Genomic DNA, 21,464 nt, shown 5'->3' on the forward strand with positions numbered 1-21,464 from the left:
CAGAATCTCGCTGGGATTCGTTCCCAGAATCTCGCTGGGATTCGTTCCCAGAATCTCGCTGGGATTCGTTCCCAGAATCTCGCTGGGATTCGTTCCCAGAATCTCGCTGGGATTCGTTCCCAGAATCTCGCTGGGATTCGTTCCCAGAATCTCGCTGGGATTCGTTCCCAGAATCTCGCTGGGATTCGTTCCCAGAATCTCGTTGGGATTCGTTCCCAGAATCCCTCTGGGATTCGTTCCCAGAATCCCTCTGGGATTCGTTCCCAGAATCCCTCTGGGATTCGTTCCCAGAATCCCCCTGGGATTCGTTCCGGAAACCCTCTGGGATTCGTTCCGGAATCCCTCTGGGATTCGTTCCGGAATCCCTCTGGGATTCGTTCCGGAATCCCTCTGGGATTCGTTCCGGAATCCCTCTGGGATTCGTCCCGGAATCCCTCTGGGATTCGTCCCGGAATCCCTCTGGGATTCGTCCCGGAATCCCTCTGGGATTCGTCCCGGAATCCCTCTGGGATTCGTCCCGGAATCCCTCTGGGATTCGTCCCGGAATCCCTCTGGGTATTCGTTCCAGAATCCCTCTGGGTATTCGTTCCAGAATCCCTCTGGGTATTCGTTCCAGAATCCCTCTGGGTATTCGTTCCAGAATCCCTCTGGGTATTCGTTCCAGAATCCCTCTGGGTATTCGTTCCAGAATCCCTCTGGGTATTCGTTCCAGAATCCCTCTGGGTATTCGTTCCAGAATCCCTCTGGGTATTCGTTCCAGAATCCCTCTGGGTATTCGTTCCAGAATCCCTCTGGGTATTCGTTCCAGAATCCCTCTGGGTATTCGTTCCAGAATCCCTCTGGGTATTCGTTCCAGAATCCCTCTGAGTATTCGTTCCAGAATCCCTCTGGGTATTCGTTCCAGAATCCCTCTGGGATTCGTTCCAGAATCCCTCTGGGATTCGTTCCAGAATCCCTCTGGGATTCGTTCCAGAATCCCTCTGGGATTCGTTCCAGAATCCCTCTGGGATTCGTTCCAGAATCCCTCTGGGATTCGTTCCAGAATCCCTCTGGGATTCGTTCCAGAATCCCTCTGGGATTCGTTCCAGAATCCCTCTGGGATTCGTTCCAGAATCCCTCTGGGATTCGTTCCAGAATCCCTCTGGGATTCGTTCCAGAATCCCTCTGGGATTCGTTCCAGAATCCCTCTGGGATTCGTTCCAGAATCCCTCTGGGATTCGTCCCAGAATCCCTCTGGGATTCGTCCCAGAATCCCTCTGGGATTCGTTCATGATCATTCTCTGGGATGCTTCTAAAACAACATTTTAATAAGTATTGGTAAAATTTCAAAATTTCCAATCAAGCTCGACCCAATTTCCATAGCTCGTATACATCGATAGCATGTTATTAATTTGCTCGGAATGCATGAAACGACCGAACTTGACATTGATCCTCCTACACCTTGCGCTGTCACTACTATGACTGGATTCCATAAGCTCCATCCACAAAGCGAGCGTGCAGTCGCCGCTGCCTGCCGCCTAGGTCAACGTTTTCAGCGTGCCTGCACGCTCGTAGTCGTAGATTTTAATTTAAATCCGCCAACACCCTTCGCTCGCTCGCATCCACAACAGCAAGCAGATGAAAGCCCGAGACGACGGCGGCGACGCCGTCACTATCTATAGAAGACAACGCGCTTCGGACGGACAACGGACACCATATGGATGCTCTGTTTGCTGTCTGTCTTGCTTGGATGATGACGCCATCGTTTATTATCACATCAACAACGCTGCTGATTCGCGCGCGCGCGATTTTCTCGGTTCCACCAGTTGTTCGTTGATTTGGTTGGGTGTTTGAAACAAAGTTTTCGCTTTCTGGTACTACCTATTCGACACTGAAACTACTCCTACGCCTCGAGGCGGCATCTACCACAACGAATTACATGAGTGGGATCTCGAGGTTTACTGAACGTGAAACTGCGAGAGATATTTCTTTTGGATTTTTATTGGTAATACTGAACTGTGGTTTATGAATTTCTGATTATTGCAATGTGTACCTTGTGTTAAATTGACGCAACGCGTTTTTTTTTTCATCTTTGTACTGTTACAAGATTAGGCTAGAAGAAGTCTAGAAGAATTTACGGAACTAGTTGGAAAAAATAACGTTGTTGGAATTCTTACCTAAAAATGGCAAATACGGTTAACGTTCCCATTCATCAGCCGGGCACGTAAATCAACAACTTGTTAAAGGCAGGGCAATCTGAAAAGTTTGATTTATGGTTGACCGCGCAATTCGAGCATTTACATTTTCTGATATCTTTGCACACCGGATAATCGTCCTCGGCGTGAAAAAAATCGCCACAAACCATGCATGTAGTGTCTAGGTAGCAATGTATCGTTCCGTGACCCCACTCTTGACACTTGTACAGGAACAACTAACAACTTTAAAATAATTTATCATAGGTACAATTTTTGAATCGCTATTTATTAGAGTTTTCAATTTATGTGTTGACCCAATCTTGTTCTTCCAACCCGTAGTCAACTCCAACGACGTTATATTATACTAATGTTACTGTGACATTTCCATACATCGCCCACAACTGTCGATTGATGAACCGGAATTCGAGGAATTTGTCTCAGTAATGGACCCATTCAATCGGACGGCACGATATGAGGGGGCAGCTTGCAATCAACAGGAAGTTTCGCTCGATGCCGTCATCGCTTTTCTTGGTGGTGAATACTGAACTGAACAATATACACCTAAGCCCCCACAGAGAGCGCCAAGACTTGGAATATCTGGACCGACCGGCCCGACCGGGAAACCAATCGCGCGCGCACACACCGAGTAAGGTGTGAAGTTGATACGATTTGTTGACTTAAACCGCAACACAGAAATGGAAACAGACCCGGCATCGGTTGGATGAGGGGAGCCATCACGGCAAGGTAATGCTACCCATATTGAACACCCATAAAATGACGACGATCGTCGTAGACTGTTTGTTGTTGTGACTTCATTCAGGCGCGTACCTACGCTAGCTGCTGGCTTCCACCGACGACGACGACGTGACCATATTTAACCGCGTGACGCATGCTAATTGAAATTGGATTGAGGTCTTTAACGTGGCTTATCATTAACTTTTATGGAGGATATCCAGTTAACTCGATTAAGATAGAGATCGAAAAGTGGCGCAGTCTCGATTAATTATCGCGCGCAAGTGCGGTTTACCGTTGCCGTGATTTGCATTTGCATCTGCGCCATGGAGAGGATCCCTAATGGATTGGACAACACAGCGGCAATGAGGAGTTTATTTGTGCATCAATCAACGCATCCTTGGAGATGATGAGTGGAATAACAAAACAACTATTAAAGAATACTCATTATTCAGCACATCTTAGCTGTGTATTGTAGACGATCATCATTCACCGACTAAGCCGCTGTCAACAGTTTCCTCCGAGTAAAGCTTTTCTCTATCTCGTGTCTATCACTGTCACAACGGGCATTAGGCTTATGCAATTAACGGGATTGCAGATGTTTTCGAATCCAGACACGAGTTGTGTGACATTTCAGAAAAGCAGCACTGTTTGTTGGGTTATGAATTGTGGTTTGGAGCACGATGCGCGGCTAGTCTTTAGTTGTTGAACAACAAGCAATTTCACCGCTATTCAACTACCTATAGACGAACGACATTGTAATCAGCTCATAGTAGACGAACATTTCTATTTGCTTTCTAAAAACTAAGCCTTGGGAGTCTTAGGAGTAAATCTTGTTATTCCCTGATGGTGTACCAAATTCTCGATGCTTCAATCTCAGATTACCGTAGCTCATCTCACTATGCTGTCGTTTTATACATAGTTGTCCCACGTTAGTTTTTGACAGTGTTGACTTTTTTGGACCAGGCATTCTATTTTTACGTAGGGTAATTCTCCAATTGTTGAACACTACCCAAATGTTGGAACAGTTTCTGAAAGTCGTTTTGTAAATCGAACATAACAAATTCTCGCCTAACTTAACCGGCTAATATAGAACCGTATACAGGGGATAGACAGGCCAAACTTTCACTTTTTAAAAAATGGCCAACTAGCTGTAACTTTTTGAAATGTGCGTAGAAAAATCTCAAATCTTTACTGTAAGTGTAACCAGTGCTGAAAATTTCATTTCGACATATCTGAATTCAATCACCTGAGCGGTTCCATATCATTTCAGCAACGAGTAATTTTCATATATCTTTATTTGGATGAAACCTTGCATACAAGTCTTTGGGGGAGAAAAACGCCGTTTTGCATACTTGGTTCGCCATTTTAAATCTAGCCTTACTTATGAGAAGGGCCTATGAAAAATGCACATGATATCTTCAAAAAATTGTATCTCGAAAACGGTTTGTCCGATCGGTTTGGTGTCTTCGGCGAAGTTTTAGACAATTGTTGGTGCTATATGGAGAAAATATGCACGGTAAAAAAATATGTTTGGTTTTTGTGATTTGAACTAAAATATAGATTTTCCCTCAAAAGTGACATGTCAATATTTTTTTTATTATCCTTATGTTATAGCTGACTGAAAATGCTACCTAGTGCACAGTGGGTTGTTCTGGAGAAAAATAGGTTACAATGAAAGAAAAATGTTTTAAAAAATTACGGTTTTCAAAAAAAGCTATTAAGTAAAGTCAAAAAAGTTTGTCGCCCTAATTTTATGAAAGTACATCAAATTTGCAAGAAAAAAGTACTTCGGTAACATTTTTTTAAGATGCACCGTTTAGAAGATATTACTAATTTAATATTGATTTTTTTGATAACTTAATAAGTTTTAGCCCTTTTCGGATGTACTCCGTGTTTCTCCAGTTTCAAAAGTATTTTTTTTCGGAAAGATTGGAAAATTTTGAGTTAAAATGACACTGACAGCTTAAAGATTTGAGTGAAATTCACTGCCTTAAAAGTATTTTGAAACAAGTTACAAAATCCCACTATCAAGAACAATGATTTCTTCCAGTGGGTTTTATTGCCTTCTGCTGAAAACGTGCTAATAAGTATTAGATACAGGTAATTAGATACCAGTTAGCTGTACTACGTACAGTTGGTGATTGTAAACATGGTCTTTGTTGGAACTAGTCCACCATGGCCACGCTGGCCCAGGCTTGTAAACATTCGACACTTTTCACTGCCTTCGTTTCGTTGTCGCGGTCGGGTGTCAGCTTGCTTTATTTCATTCGAACGCGACCGCTACCTCTTACACACAACACAAGCGGCAGAACAAAGATCAATAAACAAAAAAGTGGATCAAATCAACGTAGTCTGACACGATGACATTAGTATAATTCCAGCTTTTCGCAAGATTTCAGCCAATTTTGATTAAAATTGGTATAATATTAGTATAATATTAGTCACCTTCCATCAAACTAGACGGCTGCCGACTGATACCTCAATCAACAACCGCCGCACTCTTTATTCATTCCAGGTATATACAATTTACAATCTTCTTCAATAACAATATACCTACGCCAGCAAATCTACCTCGCTCCAACTCTCCAAACTCGTACCTGACGATACCTGAGCGTTCAACTCTACCTATCTTCCAGCAGTCTTTACCCAGCATTCTATGATTTATACCCGTGAGCTGTATAATAATGTCTGACTCGGTTCTGAATTCATCCAGTATCTACTAGGGAAAACCAAACAGTAAATGCAGAAAGGTTGCTAGAAGCATAGTGATTTCATAGTAATTTCAGCTAATTATCCAGTGTTTTTGAACTAGATCCAGTGTTGTTTGATAACATAATAATTGTAAAGGAAAGTGTAACACGTTTTGGTGCAAAGGTAAGTTTTAAATACACATTTTAATTATATATGTTGTGATATTTTCGTTCAAAACTAACAATTGGAAAATATTTTCTATGTTACAGATTACAAAATGAGTAAAATCAGATGTATTCGTCCATTCAAAGACATTCAGTGTTCGAAAGAGCTGCGATATCTCACGGATGGTATCATCCAAAAACTGAAGTCAATTGGATTTTCCAAGGTATCCACACTGAACACCAAGGATTTTCGTATTTGTTCGTCTTGCCGTCTACATATTGATTCAAGAGCTCACCTCACCCAAAACGAAGAACAAAGCGTAGCCGGTGGCTCAAGGATGCCAACTGTTCAGACCATACCTGTTGTACCTGATTCGCAAAGCTATGAAAGTTTGGTCACGATACCATCAGCGTCAACGCTAAGCACAATTCAATCAAATGAAGACTTCACGATGCCTGTAGACGTCGAAATATTCAACCGAGGAATAGCAGCTATTCGTGTTTCGCCTATAGATTTAGGTAAGGTTAAAAATGTTCACTATCCTGAAAAAAAGTGCGCTGAAATCGTCGAAGGTGTACGAAGAAATCTTTTTAAATTAGACGCTAAAACAGAAAAAGCAAACGAGTTTAATGAAGTCATAGAAAATATGAAAATTAAATTTTTAAATTCAGCCACAAGGCAAGAAAAACTATCAATTTTATCATTGTTACCAAAATCATGGTCAGTACAAAAAATTGTAGACGAATTTAAAACTAGTAGAAATATGGCATCAGATGCAAGAAAGGAAAAAAATAATGTATTAGATTCATCTCAAGGTTCAAGCTCTGGAAAAGCTTTGAGTAATGAAACAAAAGAACTGGTTTTGAATTTTTTGAGGACGATGATATAAGCCGTGCAATGCCAGGCCAAAGAGATTTTGTTAGCGTAAAGACAGGAAATAAGAGATTAGCTGTTCAGAAAAGATTGTTAATGATGACATTAAGAGAAGCTTTTAATCGCTTTAATGAAGTGTACGTCAATGTAAAAATAGGGTTTTCATCATTTGCAAGCCTCCGGCCAAGGCAATGTAAACTATTGACTATCACAGGAACACATAATGTTTGCGTTTGCACTACGCATGAAAATGTCAATTTAATTCTACATAGCTTAAAAAAATACAATGTCTTGAATGATCTAAAAACATTAACGAATAGATTACTTTGCGAAAATAAGACAACTCATTGCCATCTACGAAGATGTAAAAACTGCCCAGATACCTCAGTTTTAGAAGACAGTTTATTGAAACAACTGGAAGAAAACTTTGTTGAAAAGCTTTCATTCGAACAATGGGTTACCACTGACAGATGTGATTTAGAAACTATTGTAAAGCAAACCGATGACTTTGTTACATTTTTCAGCTCAAAATTAGAAAGTTTGATTCCGCATGATTTTGTAAAAACCGAACAATCCAATTTTTTGAAAACTACAAAACAAAACTTGCAAGATGGTGAATTTTTGGCTATTTGTGACTTTTCTGAAAATTACAGCTTCGTTTTGCAGGATGAAGTTCAATCACACCATTGGAACGTGCAACAGGCCACAATCCATCCTTTCGTAATATATTATACTGAAAATAGGCAAATTAAACATTTTAGCTTCATTATAATTTCAGAAGAACTAAGACATGATTCAGTCGCTGTTAATTTGTTTATTGATAAAATGATGAACTTTTTACAAATTGATCAAAATAAAAACATGAAAAAAATTTATTTTATGTCAGATGGTGCTGCTTCACAGTATAAAAACCGAAAAAACTTTTCTAACCTTTGTAAGTTTAAGTCAAAGTATGGTATTGACGCTGAATGGCATTTCTTCGCAACATCGCACGGAAAAGGTCCATGCGATGCTATTGGAGGTACGATAAAACGCATGGCTACCAGAGCAAGTTTAGCCAAAGAACGCGAACACCCGATAAAGACTGCAAGAGAGTTGTTTAATTGGGCAAACAAACGAAAAGAAGAAGAACTTACAAAGTTCTCATTTTGTTATTCTACTACAGAAGAATACGAAAATATGTCTTTGCAGCTAAATAATCAATATAATAATGCAAAAACAATTCAAGGAACTCAAAAATTCCACTCATTTCTTCCTCTATCAGAAAATACAATAAAGGCAAAGCTTTATTCAAACTGCCCTGACAATGATGCCAAAATATTCGATATTGTTAAGAAAGTTGTGTAAACAATAATTTGATAAAAATACAGGAATAAAAATAAACTGATGTACAAAGTATAATGTTATTTTTTATTGCGCACAAATACCACCACTCAAATCTTTAAGCTGTCAGTGTCATTTTAACTCAAAATTTTCCAATCTTTCCGAAAAAAATACTTTTTAAACTGGAGAAACACGGAGTACATTCGAAAAGGGCTAAAACTTATTAAGTTATCAAAAAAATCAATATTAAATTAGTAATATCTTCTAAACGGTGCATCTTAGAAAAATGTTACCGAAGTACTTTTTTCTTGCAAATTTGATGTACTTTCATAAAATTAGGGCGACAAACTTTTTTGACTTTACTTCATAGCTTTTTTTGAAAACCGTAATTTTTTAAAACATTTTTTTTTTCATTGTAACCTATTTTTCTCCAGAACAACCCACTGTGCACTAGGTAGCATTTTCAGTCAGCTATAACATAAGGATAATAAAAAAAATATTGACATGTCACTTTTGAGGGAAAAACTATATTTTAGTTCAAATCACAAAAACCAAACATATTTTTTTACCGTGCATATTTTCTCCATATAGCACCAACAATTGTCTAAAACTTCGCCGAAGACACCAAACCGATCGGACAAACCGTTTTCGAGATACAATTTTTTGAAGATATCATGTGCATTTTTCATAGGCCCTTCTCATAAGTAAGGCTAGATTAAAAATGGCGAACCAAGTATGCAAAATGGCGTTTTTGTTCCCCAAAAACTTGTATGCAAGGTTCCATACAAATCAAAAAATACAAAAAATAAAAACTGGAAAAATTTCCCACTTGTTCGTGGAATCGCTCACCTACATTTTCGCTCATTTTCGAAGCTGTACCTGAGAATATGGTATATGAAAAACTTGTGTGGCTAGACCAGTTCTACAATAAAGTCACGGAAAAACTGTTCTTTTTCGAATATTTAAGGTAAATGTTATGGAGTATATTAGAAAAATGCCAATTGATATTCACCATGAATATCAATTGGCGTTTTTCGAAGGTAGTCCGTGACATTTACCTTAAATATTCGAAAAATAACTGTTTTTCCGTAATTTTATTGTAGAACTGGTATAGTCGTACAAGTTTCTCATATACCATATTCGCAGGTTCAGCTTCTAAAATGAGCTGTATGTGATTGAATTCAGATATGTCGAAATGACTTTTTCAGCACTTACTGTAAGTTGATCAACTAGTTGTGTATCAGTGGTCCAAATTTGGAGAAGATCGAGCTATTCTACCCGAAGCTAGAAAGATTCTAGAAAAAGGTATAATTATCCGACAGCCAACTTTGAGCTGCTATATCGCCGGATTTATTAAACCAAATGCAACGAAATTTTGAGCGCTTTGACTAATATAATGTGCTATGGAAAACTTTTGACATAACTTAAAATTGTTAACACGGAGGAAAATTATAACGACCGGATATTATTTCAAAATTCGAGATGGATATCTATTATTGTTCATTTAAATTCCTTTTAACCCTAGTAGGATGTTGGGGTGAATCGTTGGGCGAAAAAACTAACATCTTAGGAAGGACACTGTTTCTTGTTTGCAGGCTTCTGAGCGGAGATAAGAGCAACTGAGTGTATCTGAGTACAAGTGAGTGTTTTCATGCTTGCTCATGAAAAAAACTTGTCGCTGCTCTTCTCGAAGAGCAAACTTCCATTGCTCCTGCTTGCTTTATTTTCTGCCGGTATGACTAGCGTAACACGTCGCAATGCATTTCAGATTTTTTTTCGATTGTACTGATATTTTTTTCAAAATTTTTGAAAAAAAATTTCGGTCTTAATTAGCAAACGCAAACAAAACTACTTCAATCGCAATGAAGTCACCCACCAAGTTTGAACATCAAGCTTTGTGGCAAATGTTGGCAGCTGTTATGAACAAAACAAACAGCGTTGCCGAATCGACATATATAGCTTCCGCTCATCTCGATGTAGAGGTTTTCTAGTCTCATGGTGTTTTAAAGGTTTTCAAAGGCGTTCCAAGTGTGTTCCAGAGCAATTCAGGTGCGTTTCAGGGGGGTTTCGTGTCGTGAGTTTAGTTGCCGTTTCAGGGATATTTCAAAGGATTACAGAAGCGTACCTAGGGTTTTCAGAGGGATGTGTGCTCAGGAACGTTGCAGGGGTGCTCCAGGTGATTTCAGAGGCGTTCAGGGGTTTCAATGGTGTTACAGGGGATTTCAGGGGGTTTCAGGGTATGTCAGTGGTTTTCAGGCGGTTTCAGGGGCGTTTCGGGGGTTTTCAGGTCAGGGGTTTTCTAGAGTTTACAGGGGTGTTCCAGGTAGTGTTGCAAAGTATCAACATCAACTGATATTTCGAGCTGAAATTAGGATAGACAACCACTTATTTTTCTATTTGCCGTTGGCATATCAATTGGCTGGCTTCTGGTCATTCAATTGACACCAACCCCAGCATCAGTCAAGACTATCCGACGACTGATAATCGGCTCATATCATCCAACTGAGCCACAGAAAGCATGTATAAATTGTGGTATCACAGGTGTGAAGCTTCGTTCGTCATTGATAGTGTATAACCCGATATAAGCCTTCCATTGACCTGTATTATTTTGGTCACCAAACCCAACATAGACCCAACAGTTAACCGATGTGGGCCCAACGGTGGTCCAATGTTAGATAAAAGGAGAATGTTCACATTCGGTCCATCCCATGTTCACGAATGACTCATACCTTATCTGAAAGGTTGCATCAAAATAAGAAAAAGTCTCCTTCATGGTCTCCTTTCAGATAAGTTATGAGCAGAATTAGTGTACATGGGATGGACCCACCCCGTACAGTATTACCGATTCTCCTTTGATCCGACATTTGATGTTTTCAGTATGGTGTAATTTTTCAGTGCCTAGCTAGTCGTTTGAATGACAATTTAACCAAATGGCAAGGAATCGCTTCTCGTTTGAAGAGTGCTCTGGTTGACTGAAATCATTTTAAACATGCAAACAAGCAAAGATGTCTGAAAAGATGGTTGATTACTGTTTAAATTAATGAGATAAATTTTTCGAACACTGGTTCCAGTGGGTTTCAGAGGGTATCAAGTGGGTGTTCCGGGGAATCTCAAAGAGTTTCAGAAGGGTAAAAATGTTTCCAAAGCTTTTCAAGCATTTTCAGAAGAGTTCCAGGGATGTTCCAAAGGGTTTTAGGAGATTTCAGAAGCAGTGTGTTTTAGGGCGTTCCGGAAGGTTTCAGAGGCGTTCTAAGGATGTTCTAGGCTGCCGTTTTACGCATAATTGTCCCTTTTTGTATGCAAATCTCTATCTACATGGGACAATTATGCGTAGAACGACATTAGGGGTCTCAGGGGCGTTCTAGGGAATTTCAATGGGTCCCCTCAATAGAACGGATTTTTTTTTGAAATCCTCCTGAAATTCCTTGAAAAACCTTGATACGCTTCTGATACATACTCCCTGCTTCTGATACATAAACTCCCAAGAAACTTAAAAATGAAACTCTGACATATTTGTAATACAGTCATTGCACTATTATGGGTCACTCTGTCACAATTATTTGTCAGTCAGTTCTCCATGTTATTCAAATGGAATTGAACCATAATTGTGGGTGACCCATGATTAAGCTATGACTGTAGTTACATTAAAATATCAACTACCAGTGTAAACCGTTCAACAATTAGCGAGAACCGGTCAACATTAGGATGAGCTAGCTTAAGTCTTCAACGTTTAGGATCCCGACTTTCGCAGGAAAAAAAACCGTTACAAATGTTTTGATTTTTCTTAGAAAGTGGAATTTAAGGAAATTCACATTCAATAGGGCATGTAAGAAATGGCTAGACCTAGATGATCACTGGGTATTTTTCTACTACCGTGGAATTATGCACGGAAAAACAAATGAATTCTACTAGTAGATGCTCATAAATTGACGAATTACCATATATTTTTAGAAACCTCATCAAATAACATTGAATGCTCAGAAATCACCTAGTCTCAACAGCAGCTCGACAGGATTTAATTCATCGTATAGCTACAAGATTTTTGATAACAAATTTTAGCATAACCGCATGGTAGATTTAAGAATAAACTTTAGATTTTAGACACTGTAAATACTAAATATAAGAATATATCAAACGTGCATAAACATTCCATCGAATTCACAATTTTAGCATTAAACTTAATCCTTACATAATAACTCCACTCGCTTTGCTATATGCTCATTTTATTGTTTATAACATATTATGCCAGTACTGATGGAAAGTGTGGTGTGAATGATAGTCCATTGCAGTGCTACCAGAACGACAGGTCTTGTCGTTACAAACATACTTTCTGCGAAGACTCTACAAAAAGCACGACATCTCAAACTGTTCTTTTGAGTTAATCTCGCTAGGACCGGTCTACTATTTAAACCTCGTCCATAAAAATGTTTTAAGTGTCGATTTTCTGAAAGTCCTCGTGAAAATAATGTAACAAAAATGCATTTGGCTGCTCAAATTGATGAACCTCTCATTAGATGAAGCCACATGAATTTTGACGGACTCTTCGATTTTGGTCAATTGTTGGCTCATTTCAGCTGTTCACGGTCCCTTAATGCACGCCAAAACAAAATGTTATTGATAAGATGAAAGATGGACATACTATTTACAGTTATAAAGAGTTGGGTAGGCCATATTTAATTCAGCCGCCATCTTGATTGTTTAAAGCATAGGATCCCAAACTTTTCGGGTGTTTATTCGAAAAGTCGGTCAAATTTCACGCAATCTAACTCGAATCATGTGTTCAAAATATGATTAAGCAGAAAGCTTTAAAATTGATGTGTACATATGTAACTTTAGAATAACGACCAAAATATTTCAATTCATTTTTTCGCCCACCGGATCATAATTGAGTTGTCCAAAAAAAAAAGTCTCACGAAGCCTACTGCAAGCCTATCCATATAGGTGAGAACAAAAGATGTCTACAAAGTTCTTACAGATAGATTAACACAGGAAATCTGAACACAAACCACTACCACACAGGAATTTGGATTGGTCAATACGCCATCAAAGTGCAACGAAGATATCTTTCTCTGTGGTTGTAAAATTATGGTAAGTTTCCAGTTTCCAAGTAGAGCGCTCAAGTAAAATTCCTCCTTTTTCCGTAAGTAATTTTGACATTTGTTTAACCGACAGCATTTTTACGAAACGATGCTGTAAGAAGGATGTTAAGAAAAAAGCACTGCATATGGCGGTTGCTAGATAAATTGTTCGTTGTTCGTGTGGCGTTTCGTGGCCTTGTTGTTTATGATTTGGACTTAGAGAAATTTTGTTCGTTTCCTCAGGAAGTGTGATTGAAATTTAAATTTAATTTTTGCGCGCGTATGGGGAAAATCCAGATAGTGAGATTTTAACGCCATGGTGTCAAAATCTCGATTATTATCGAACTTTCATGTACCTCGGATTTTCTTCGGAAATTGTTAGTATTTGGGCTAAACATTCATAATCGTAAGACGAGAAAATATTTTATCGGTGAAAATATTCCCATATATTTTGTATGGGACGTTTTTCGTTAAAATCAGTATTTAATTAATTTTAGTATAGAAAATAGCCAAAAACTTAGATAAATCAAAATTTCCCCGATGGAATATTTTAAAACTTTCCAATGGACTACCCGCTTGGCGCACACCCACAGTTGATCAGCAGGAGTTAATCCATTTTATTTTATATGGTGAAAAGCATCTAAACTTGAATTACTTGAAATAGAAAGCATTTACTGGAAAAATATTTGGTACGCTTAATAGTAGTCACCATTGTGCACAACCACTACCAAATATGTTTTTCGAATAATGTATTCCACTTCGATAAATTTGCCTTTAGACGCTATTCGCCATACAATATTTTTGCGATTTACTTTTAGCGATTTTTCGCGCATAGAAGCTAGCGCCACATTGGTCGATGCGGAGAGTAGGGAAACAGCCGATGCAGGTAATTAATTATAAAGTATAGCCAAAATGCTGACTTTCTGTGAAGAAAGATCCGAGGTACATGGAAGTTCGATAATAATCGAAATTTTGACACCGTGCAACGGAGTTCCAAGGAAAATGCTAATGAGAGACGCTGGGATTCTGAGGGAACTTTTAATGGGTGTGTGAAGAATTAGCCTAAATTAAAATTCACAAATAAAAAGAAATTTAAAAAAAAACTTTTAATGGTATTACAGCGAGAACTATGGTTGGATACTAATTATAAATTCTGCAATATTGGAGTTCGGACTACGGTGGGAGGAATTCGGCTGGGACTCTGACGGTTACCTTGTGAAGTTTTTTGATGAAATACGAGGTAGGACAAAGCTTCACGGGGAATTTAATGGAGATCCACGAAAGATTTTTTTGTGATGAATCTTTTGGCATTCCGTACGAAGGTTTTTGTTTGGGGTTTCACAGAAAGTCCTCTTGAAATTCTTCCAGATGTTCCACCGAAAAATCCACCAGAAGTTCGCAGGGGATTCTTATAAAATGTCTCTGAGATTTTCATTAGAAGTTCTACAAAAAATCCCTCCGTGAGTTCCTTCTAATTCAGGATTTATTTATTTTGTTTTTTTTTTATTATTTTGGGATCTTCTAGGAGTTCCTTCAGGGTTTTCTCCAGAGGTGTTTTCTAAGATTCTACCAGGAGTTTTTTCGAACTATTCTACAATAATTTCATCCGAGATTTCTTAAGTATTTTTTATCCGGGGTTCACTCAGATATTTATTCGGAGATTGCCGCAGGAATTCCTTCCGGGATCATTTCAGGAGTTCCTTCTAGGATTTCTATAGGAATTCATTCTTAGATTCGTCCTGGAGTTCTTTCAGTGATTCTTCCAGGATTTCTTTCTAAGATACAACTTTTTCAGATTCATCTAGGTTTTCTCTGGACGTTTCTCATGTGAATCCTCAAAGAATTCCTTTTGTAATTCCTCTAGCTTCTTCCGGGATTCCTCCAGGAACTGCTTCAAGGTTTCCTCTAGGAGTAAATTTATGGGTTCCTCTCATAGTTTCTTCTGGTATTTCTCCAGGATTTTTTTCTAAGATTACACCAGGGGTGGCATCAGGGACCTCTCCAGAAATTTTACCTGGGGTATCTTCCGGGAATTTTTCAAAAGTTCTTTCCAGAATTTCTTCAGAACTTCCAGACTCCTGGAAAATAAGTCAAGGTTCTTCCAGGAGATCCTTCTAAGATTTGTCCAATAATTTATCCAGGATATCCTTCCGGGATTCCTCCAAGAACTTCTACTGGGATTCCTTGCAGATTACATATTCTGGAATTCATTCTGGAAGTTTCTTAAATTTTGCTCATGGAAATTCTCCAGAAGTTTTTTTATTCTTTATGGAAGTACTCCAAGACTTGCTCTTGAGTTCCTTATAAAATTCCTCCAACAGCTTCTTAAGGAATATCTCCAGCAGCTTTGCAGGGAATATCTACATGAGCGATTTCAGAGATTCTTTCAATAGTTTCTTCTCGGATAAAAATCTGAAGACATTCCAAAAGGTTCTGGAGAAATCATAAAAAAAACTCGTGAAAGAATCCCTGAAAGAACTTCTAGAATAATTTCATAGGAATCTTCTGGAGGAATCTCGGAATGAATTTCTAGAGAATTCTTTGAAGGAATCTCTGAAGGAATCCCGTATGGAGTTACAGGAATAATCCTGGAGAGAACTCCTGGAAGTTCTGAACAAATCCTAAACAAATTGCTGGAATAATATCTGAGGGAACTCCCTTAGGTATCCCAGAAATAACTCCTGGAGCAATCCTGAATTAATTTCGAGAGAGATCTAGGATGGAATTTCTGGAGGAATCCCAAGCAGAAATTCTGAAGGAATCCCAGAGCAATTCTCGTAGGGATCTCGGAACGAATTCCTGGAATTCAGAAAGATTTCATAATTAAATGGTAAATGACTATTTTTTTACCAGGAATAGTGTATTACGTAAAGCTAATACTATACAAATTTCATCAAAATCGGTTGAATATCGGTGGAGATATCGTTCAAACAAGAATTTTGCCATTTAAGAAGTTTGAGCAAACGAACGTTCTAAAAATATCACTTCTTCGCCGTTATAGCTCTAGATTCAAAAATACTGAACGGATTCCAATCAAAACTGTTCTGTATGTAAAGTATACATGTAGGAATATTGTGTAAAAATTTCATTCAATTTGATCTAGCCGTAATAAAGTTATAGCCGTCGTGTATGTGGCACAAAGTCACAATAAGCAAAAATGTTTTTTTTTTTGTATCGTGACATTCACACAGTTATAACTTGAAAAGTTTTCAAGCAATTTGGCTAAGAACAATTTTATAATGATTTTACAGTTTCAAATGCTAATAAAAATCGGAACAGTCATGACAGTTGTACAAACAAAATAGTACACACGGAATAAAATGGTTAAAATGTACCTAAAATATGCCTTGAAGCGATTTGAGTTTTGAATACTAGAAAAACGTATTGAACCGATTTAAAGATTTTTTTTTACCAGTTTATTGATATTCTGTTAAGAACTTCGAGTCAAATTTTCAGACGTCTTGACAAGTTACATCAAAATTAAAGCCTTTAAAATTTTTAAAACGGATGAAAAAATTTGCTAAAATCTTATTTTATGATATTAACAATATCTGCGCCAATACCAAACTGAATTTGTTGTCATTGTTATGGTATTAGCTACACATTATATATTATTCCTGATCAAAAAATATTTGATTTTGTGAACGCAATCAAAAGCTATACATTATTTTCTGTGTCCAAATTTCATCGAATATGAAATGAAATGATTATGATGCAACAGTTTTTAGGATCATTGTCTCCTCATCAGCTAAACTCAAATGCTATGTACTTTTTTCAATAGTCGAACTATTTATAAACAAAGTTTTGGGGTGTCTATAAATTTTTAAACTACGTAACGGCAAATTATTCAACCTCAAGAAATTCAATCTCGTGTTCAGATGCAGCCATGCTGAGGGACGACGGAGCACACATTATAGAGCGACACGGCTAAATACTAATGCACACTGTGAACGCGCAGGCGCGAAAGAAGAAACACAAAGAAAGAGAAATGTCCCTTTTACTCACGGAATAATACATCGACATATTATTCCGTACGGAAAATCAACAACATGACTGACAGCATCGCATGACAGTGCCATCTGTTGGCAAATCTTTCTGGCTGTGAATTACTTATCAACTGCGAACGCCTAAGTAATTTTGATTGCAAAAGTTTTACGTGAGCATTACTTGTCCTATCCTTTTACACAGTACTTATCAAGTGGAAACTAGCCAGCAGGAAATCCACGCACACATTTGCCTGCATTTTCCCTGGACCGAAGACAGCTGTTTTCAATCCAGCAATTCATGGCAATAATTGAGCAGCTTTTGCTGCATTCTCCAGCAATGAAATCCAACTTTGAAGTGCCACAGAGGTTTAGTGGCGTATGTATTGAAGGTTGGTCCAACAAGAAAATCTGGCATAGGGAAAATTCAGTAACAAATTTTGAAAACGACGTATAATCCATGGTGTAGCATTGATTATACGTCGTTTTCAAAATTTGTTACTGAATTGAACGGAGATAAAGGACATTTCAAGCATAACCTTTCAATCCGACGTAACTCGAGAATGTAAACAAATCCGGATTTACTGTTGCATGCATGATTCATAAAGCAAATTAAAGAATCTACATCACTGTTTGATGATTTATTGCTTAATTTGTTTAACTAAGCATATTTTTCGAAACGACGTATCTAACTATTTTGATGTTTACAACTTTGCTGATAGATACACCGTTTTAATATATGAGAAAACCAAACGACGTATCTAGCCAAAATCAAAAGTAACAGATACACCAAACTGGCACCATACAAAAGCGACGTATCTGGCATGACGTATCTCGAACCAACCCGGTGTATGTGTAACGGGTGGTCACTAAATAACGGGAATGCTTTGAATGTGCTCTTAAAAATATATGATCTTTAAAAATGGCAATCTGAATTTAACTATCATAAAGGTTTAACAATGTACGTCCAAGGAAAATATAAAATTTAAGAAAGTTGAACGTAGTAATTTGTACAGTATTTTTTTGCAGTGATGTTGGAGCAACTGCTTTGTACGACTTTTCAGAGTTTACTTTCACGCATTTTCTGCGTCTGTGAAACCGTTGGTCAAAATAAATGGTTTCTCAGCTACCTTTAGCATCTACACACTCAAACAGTAATAAGAAAAAATGGGGATACTGACTTGTTTTTTTTTTTGCTTTGGTTGTAGCCTTTTCCCGTAAATGACATTTATAGAAATTTCCAAAAAATGTTATTTTTCTGTATCACCAAAACGTGTCGATGTAATTTGTGCACTGCGGTTCATTGTTGAACTTTTTTTGTGCTATTTTTTTTATAACGAACCATTTGCATGTTGTTCAATGTGTAAATGTGATTTGATGTAAATATTTGTTATTTAACAAGGCATTCTATTGATTTATCCAGCCCATGTCACAAAAGAAGATTTTATTATGTGAAATGATATCATGCTTATTGGTTTTGCTAGTTTTCCTCTATTTCCTTCAGGATCTGTTTCTTGGGATGCCGAAATGTGGAATTCATTCAAAACCGGGCGGGTTCTAGTTTTATAATGGTTTACTATTAACTTTTTTTACGGTTGTTTTGAGCAATCAGTAGAGCCGTCCAAGGCGTTTTGGTAGTGCTTCCTGTTTCAATGTCGTTTTCTGCAGAACAGAATAAGTTGACACAAAATAAAAAATACGCTGACTTTGTGGATAGATAGACGATGGTTTTGTCTAAAAAATGTTTACTCTATGGACGCTTCTATCGTTTTTAATCAGCTGCTAAAAGCATTCCCGTTATTTAGTGGCCACCCGTTATTTTTGTCAAAACTCATTGTGAAAATTATATGGAATGAGTAGGTTTTGTTTCTTACCTAGTGCGTGCTATATCCCTGGTGATGTTGAACACGAAAAAACTTATGAAAAGTCTTTTTATAAAAAAACTATTTTAGTGAAATGGTCGTCAACATTGACCATGAATTTACTCAGATCAGTGAAAAAGTTATATACGTCGATTTGAGAAATTATGCTTGATTTCGGCTAGCTGCTGCTCCCTTCGTCGTACGCAAAACGAGAAAAAATATCAACTCCTTACTGGAGTGAAATTGAAACGTGATATTTCGCGTAATTATTTTATTTTCAGTACTAGAGGGACTGGTTATTAAGAGTCTTTCTGCTTCCATCTGATGAGAGATTGGCTTGGCATAGGTAAGTTGGAATATCTGTAATTATTGGAAATCTTCCGCCTTATATGACGAAGTAAATTTCTACCCTATGTATATTTTTATCTTAATTCTTAGTTGAAGTTTCAATGAAAGCCGTGAAAGAATTTTTAAAAGTGCTTGATAAATTTGTAGAGGCAATCGCCCAGTATGGAGATCTTTTATTTCGGCACTCTGCATCACTCAGTACTCAAGACTGAAAGTAAATAAATATTAGCAATATTTAGCAAACTTTTTTTCAAGAGAACTTTCGGTTCATTCAATACGATTCAAGTTACAACGAACGTACAGCTGAACGGCAAACATCGTCTTCGTCAGTTACGATTCTTAAGAAAGGTGACTTTGCCTTATCTTACCGCACGTTGCTGATGAACGCCACATTATTGACTTTTGTTCACCCGAACAGGGCATATGCTTCACCGTTTGGATGGGCAACTCTCTAGCTTGTGGGGTGTGATAATCGTTCAGCCGCAGCAAAAAGCAAATACACACAATAACTGTGCGCCGGAAGATTTCCGATAAGAAGTTACCCTCTTGTGTACACCTATGTCATCGCCGCTTTTAGAAAGCGAAAAAAGTTGAGCTTCTCGAAATCGAAACTCGATGATTTGCGTGTTCACCTTATGGAAATTACACTTACCGAATGGAGGAAGATGCGGGGGCCTTTGTGAATGGACGAGAATCGAATATTGATTAGTCTACCAGCGAGAGCATTTGGCATGGACGTCATATTCGTTACGAATGATAACCGGGAGGATCTGAACGACCCAAAATTCGGACGTTGCTCCAGTCTATACTAAAAGCTGAAACAAATCCAATATTCTTCGAATGGTAAAAAAATGACAATTTCGACTGCAAGTAGGGAAGAGTGCTATAACATACAACAAAGGAGTAAAGAGGATCAAAGTGGAAACACCTCATGCATCCCTTAATGAGGAATCCTGATGTTCACCGAAAACTTTGAAACAAATTCACAAATATGTTCGATCCGAAGGTGGATTAATCTAATTTACCTTCTATTAATAAAATACCAATTCTACCAGGTATATCGTGTTGGAGGATTAATACGAAGACGACGAATTTCGCGCCAACTCGACTAGTGGTTGGCAACACCCTCTCAGAATCGAATGAAACTTGGTGGGCATAAAGACTAGGTTCTTATAAGCAACTTTGCATACTTAAATTTTCGAAAATTTTCAAGAGTAACATTTGAAGAGGGCCTAACTTTTTTTCGAAGAATTTTTTAAAATCGATGTAACTCAAAAATGACAAGACCTATAGAAAAGTGTTGTATGGGGGACTTTTAGAGAACTGTCCAAGCTTTCGTGAAAAAATATTTTAAAAATTCTTAATACATTTTTACACACTAAAAAATATATTTTTAAAATTAAAAGTCAATTTACAGAAAATGCCCACTTTTTTATGTTTTGAAATTTTTTTTCCAAGAAAGTCAATATTGTTGCCTAACTTTCCTCCATACATCACAAGATGGGCACTTTTAAGGAAAAAAAGTTTTTCTAACAAAAACTTTTTCATGTTATTTTTTTTAGCGTGTTGCGCATTAACTCGTACAGGATGTATCAAGAATCCTTATACCCATTTAATAACACTCAATGGGCATTACAACTTTGTTTGATTGGGTGCCTTCTTTTTCTTGGCGTTACATTCCAAATGGAATAGAACCTGTTTCTCAGCTTGTTTTGATATCTGAATGCTTAAAACAGTATTCTGTTTGCTGAAATTGTATTATTGTGTGCCTAGAACCAGTGAACCAACATCATTATTAGAAGCGAATGATAAAGAATCGGTTTTATTTCAACAATGGCTAACCACTGATCGATGCAATTTGGAAACTATTACTAAGACTATAGACGAGTTTGTTCCGTATTTTGTAGAAAAAGTTGATAAGCTTATAACTCATGATTTCATTTATAAAGAACAATCCTCATTTTTGCGGGATAAAAAAGAATCTCTTAAACAGGGTGAAGTATTAACAATTTGTGACTTTTCAGAAAATTATTCATTTATCATTCAAAATTCAGCTCAAGGTTACCATTGGAATAATTCTCAAGCTACCATTCACCCCTATGAAGTGTACTACAGAAAAGAAAATAAGTTGGAAAACTTGAGCTTTATAATAATATCTGAAGTACTTACACACGATACAACAGCAGTTCGGTTATTTATATCAAAACTGCAGGATTTCATTAAACAATCGAT

At 37.6% G+C, this 21,464-nt stretch overlaps 2 protein-coding genes across 3 annotated transcripts in view; one reads left to right on the forward strand and one right to left on the reverse strand.

The window, feature by feature from the left end:
- The window catches only part of LOC109419650 (vinculin), a 79,115-nt gene that overhangs the window by 49,771 nt on the left and 7,880 nt on the right, over positions 1–21,464 (reverse strand). The gene's annotated exons all lie outside the window — the stretch shown is intronic.
- On the forward strand, positions 1,278–21,194 carry LOC134288584 (uncharacterized). The gene is made up of 2 exons (XM_062853841.1): positions 1,278–5,783; positions 5,870–21,194. The coding sequence occupies exon 2, from the start codon at positions 6,663–6,665 to the stop codon at positions 7,983–7,985; it is 1,323 nt and encodes a 440-aa protein (XP_062709825.1). The 5' UTR covers positions 1,278–5,783; positions 5,870–6,662; the 3' UTR covers positions 7,986–21,194.

The sequence above is a fragment of the Aedes albopictus genome, chromosome 2, assembly GCF_035046485.1.
Source record: "Aedes albopictus strain Foshan chromosome 2, AalbF5, whole genome shotgun sequence".
NCBI classification, from domain to species: Eukaryota; Metazoa; Arthropoda; class Insecta; order Diptera; family Culicidae; genus Aedes; species Aedes albopictus.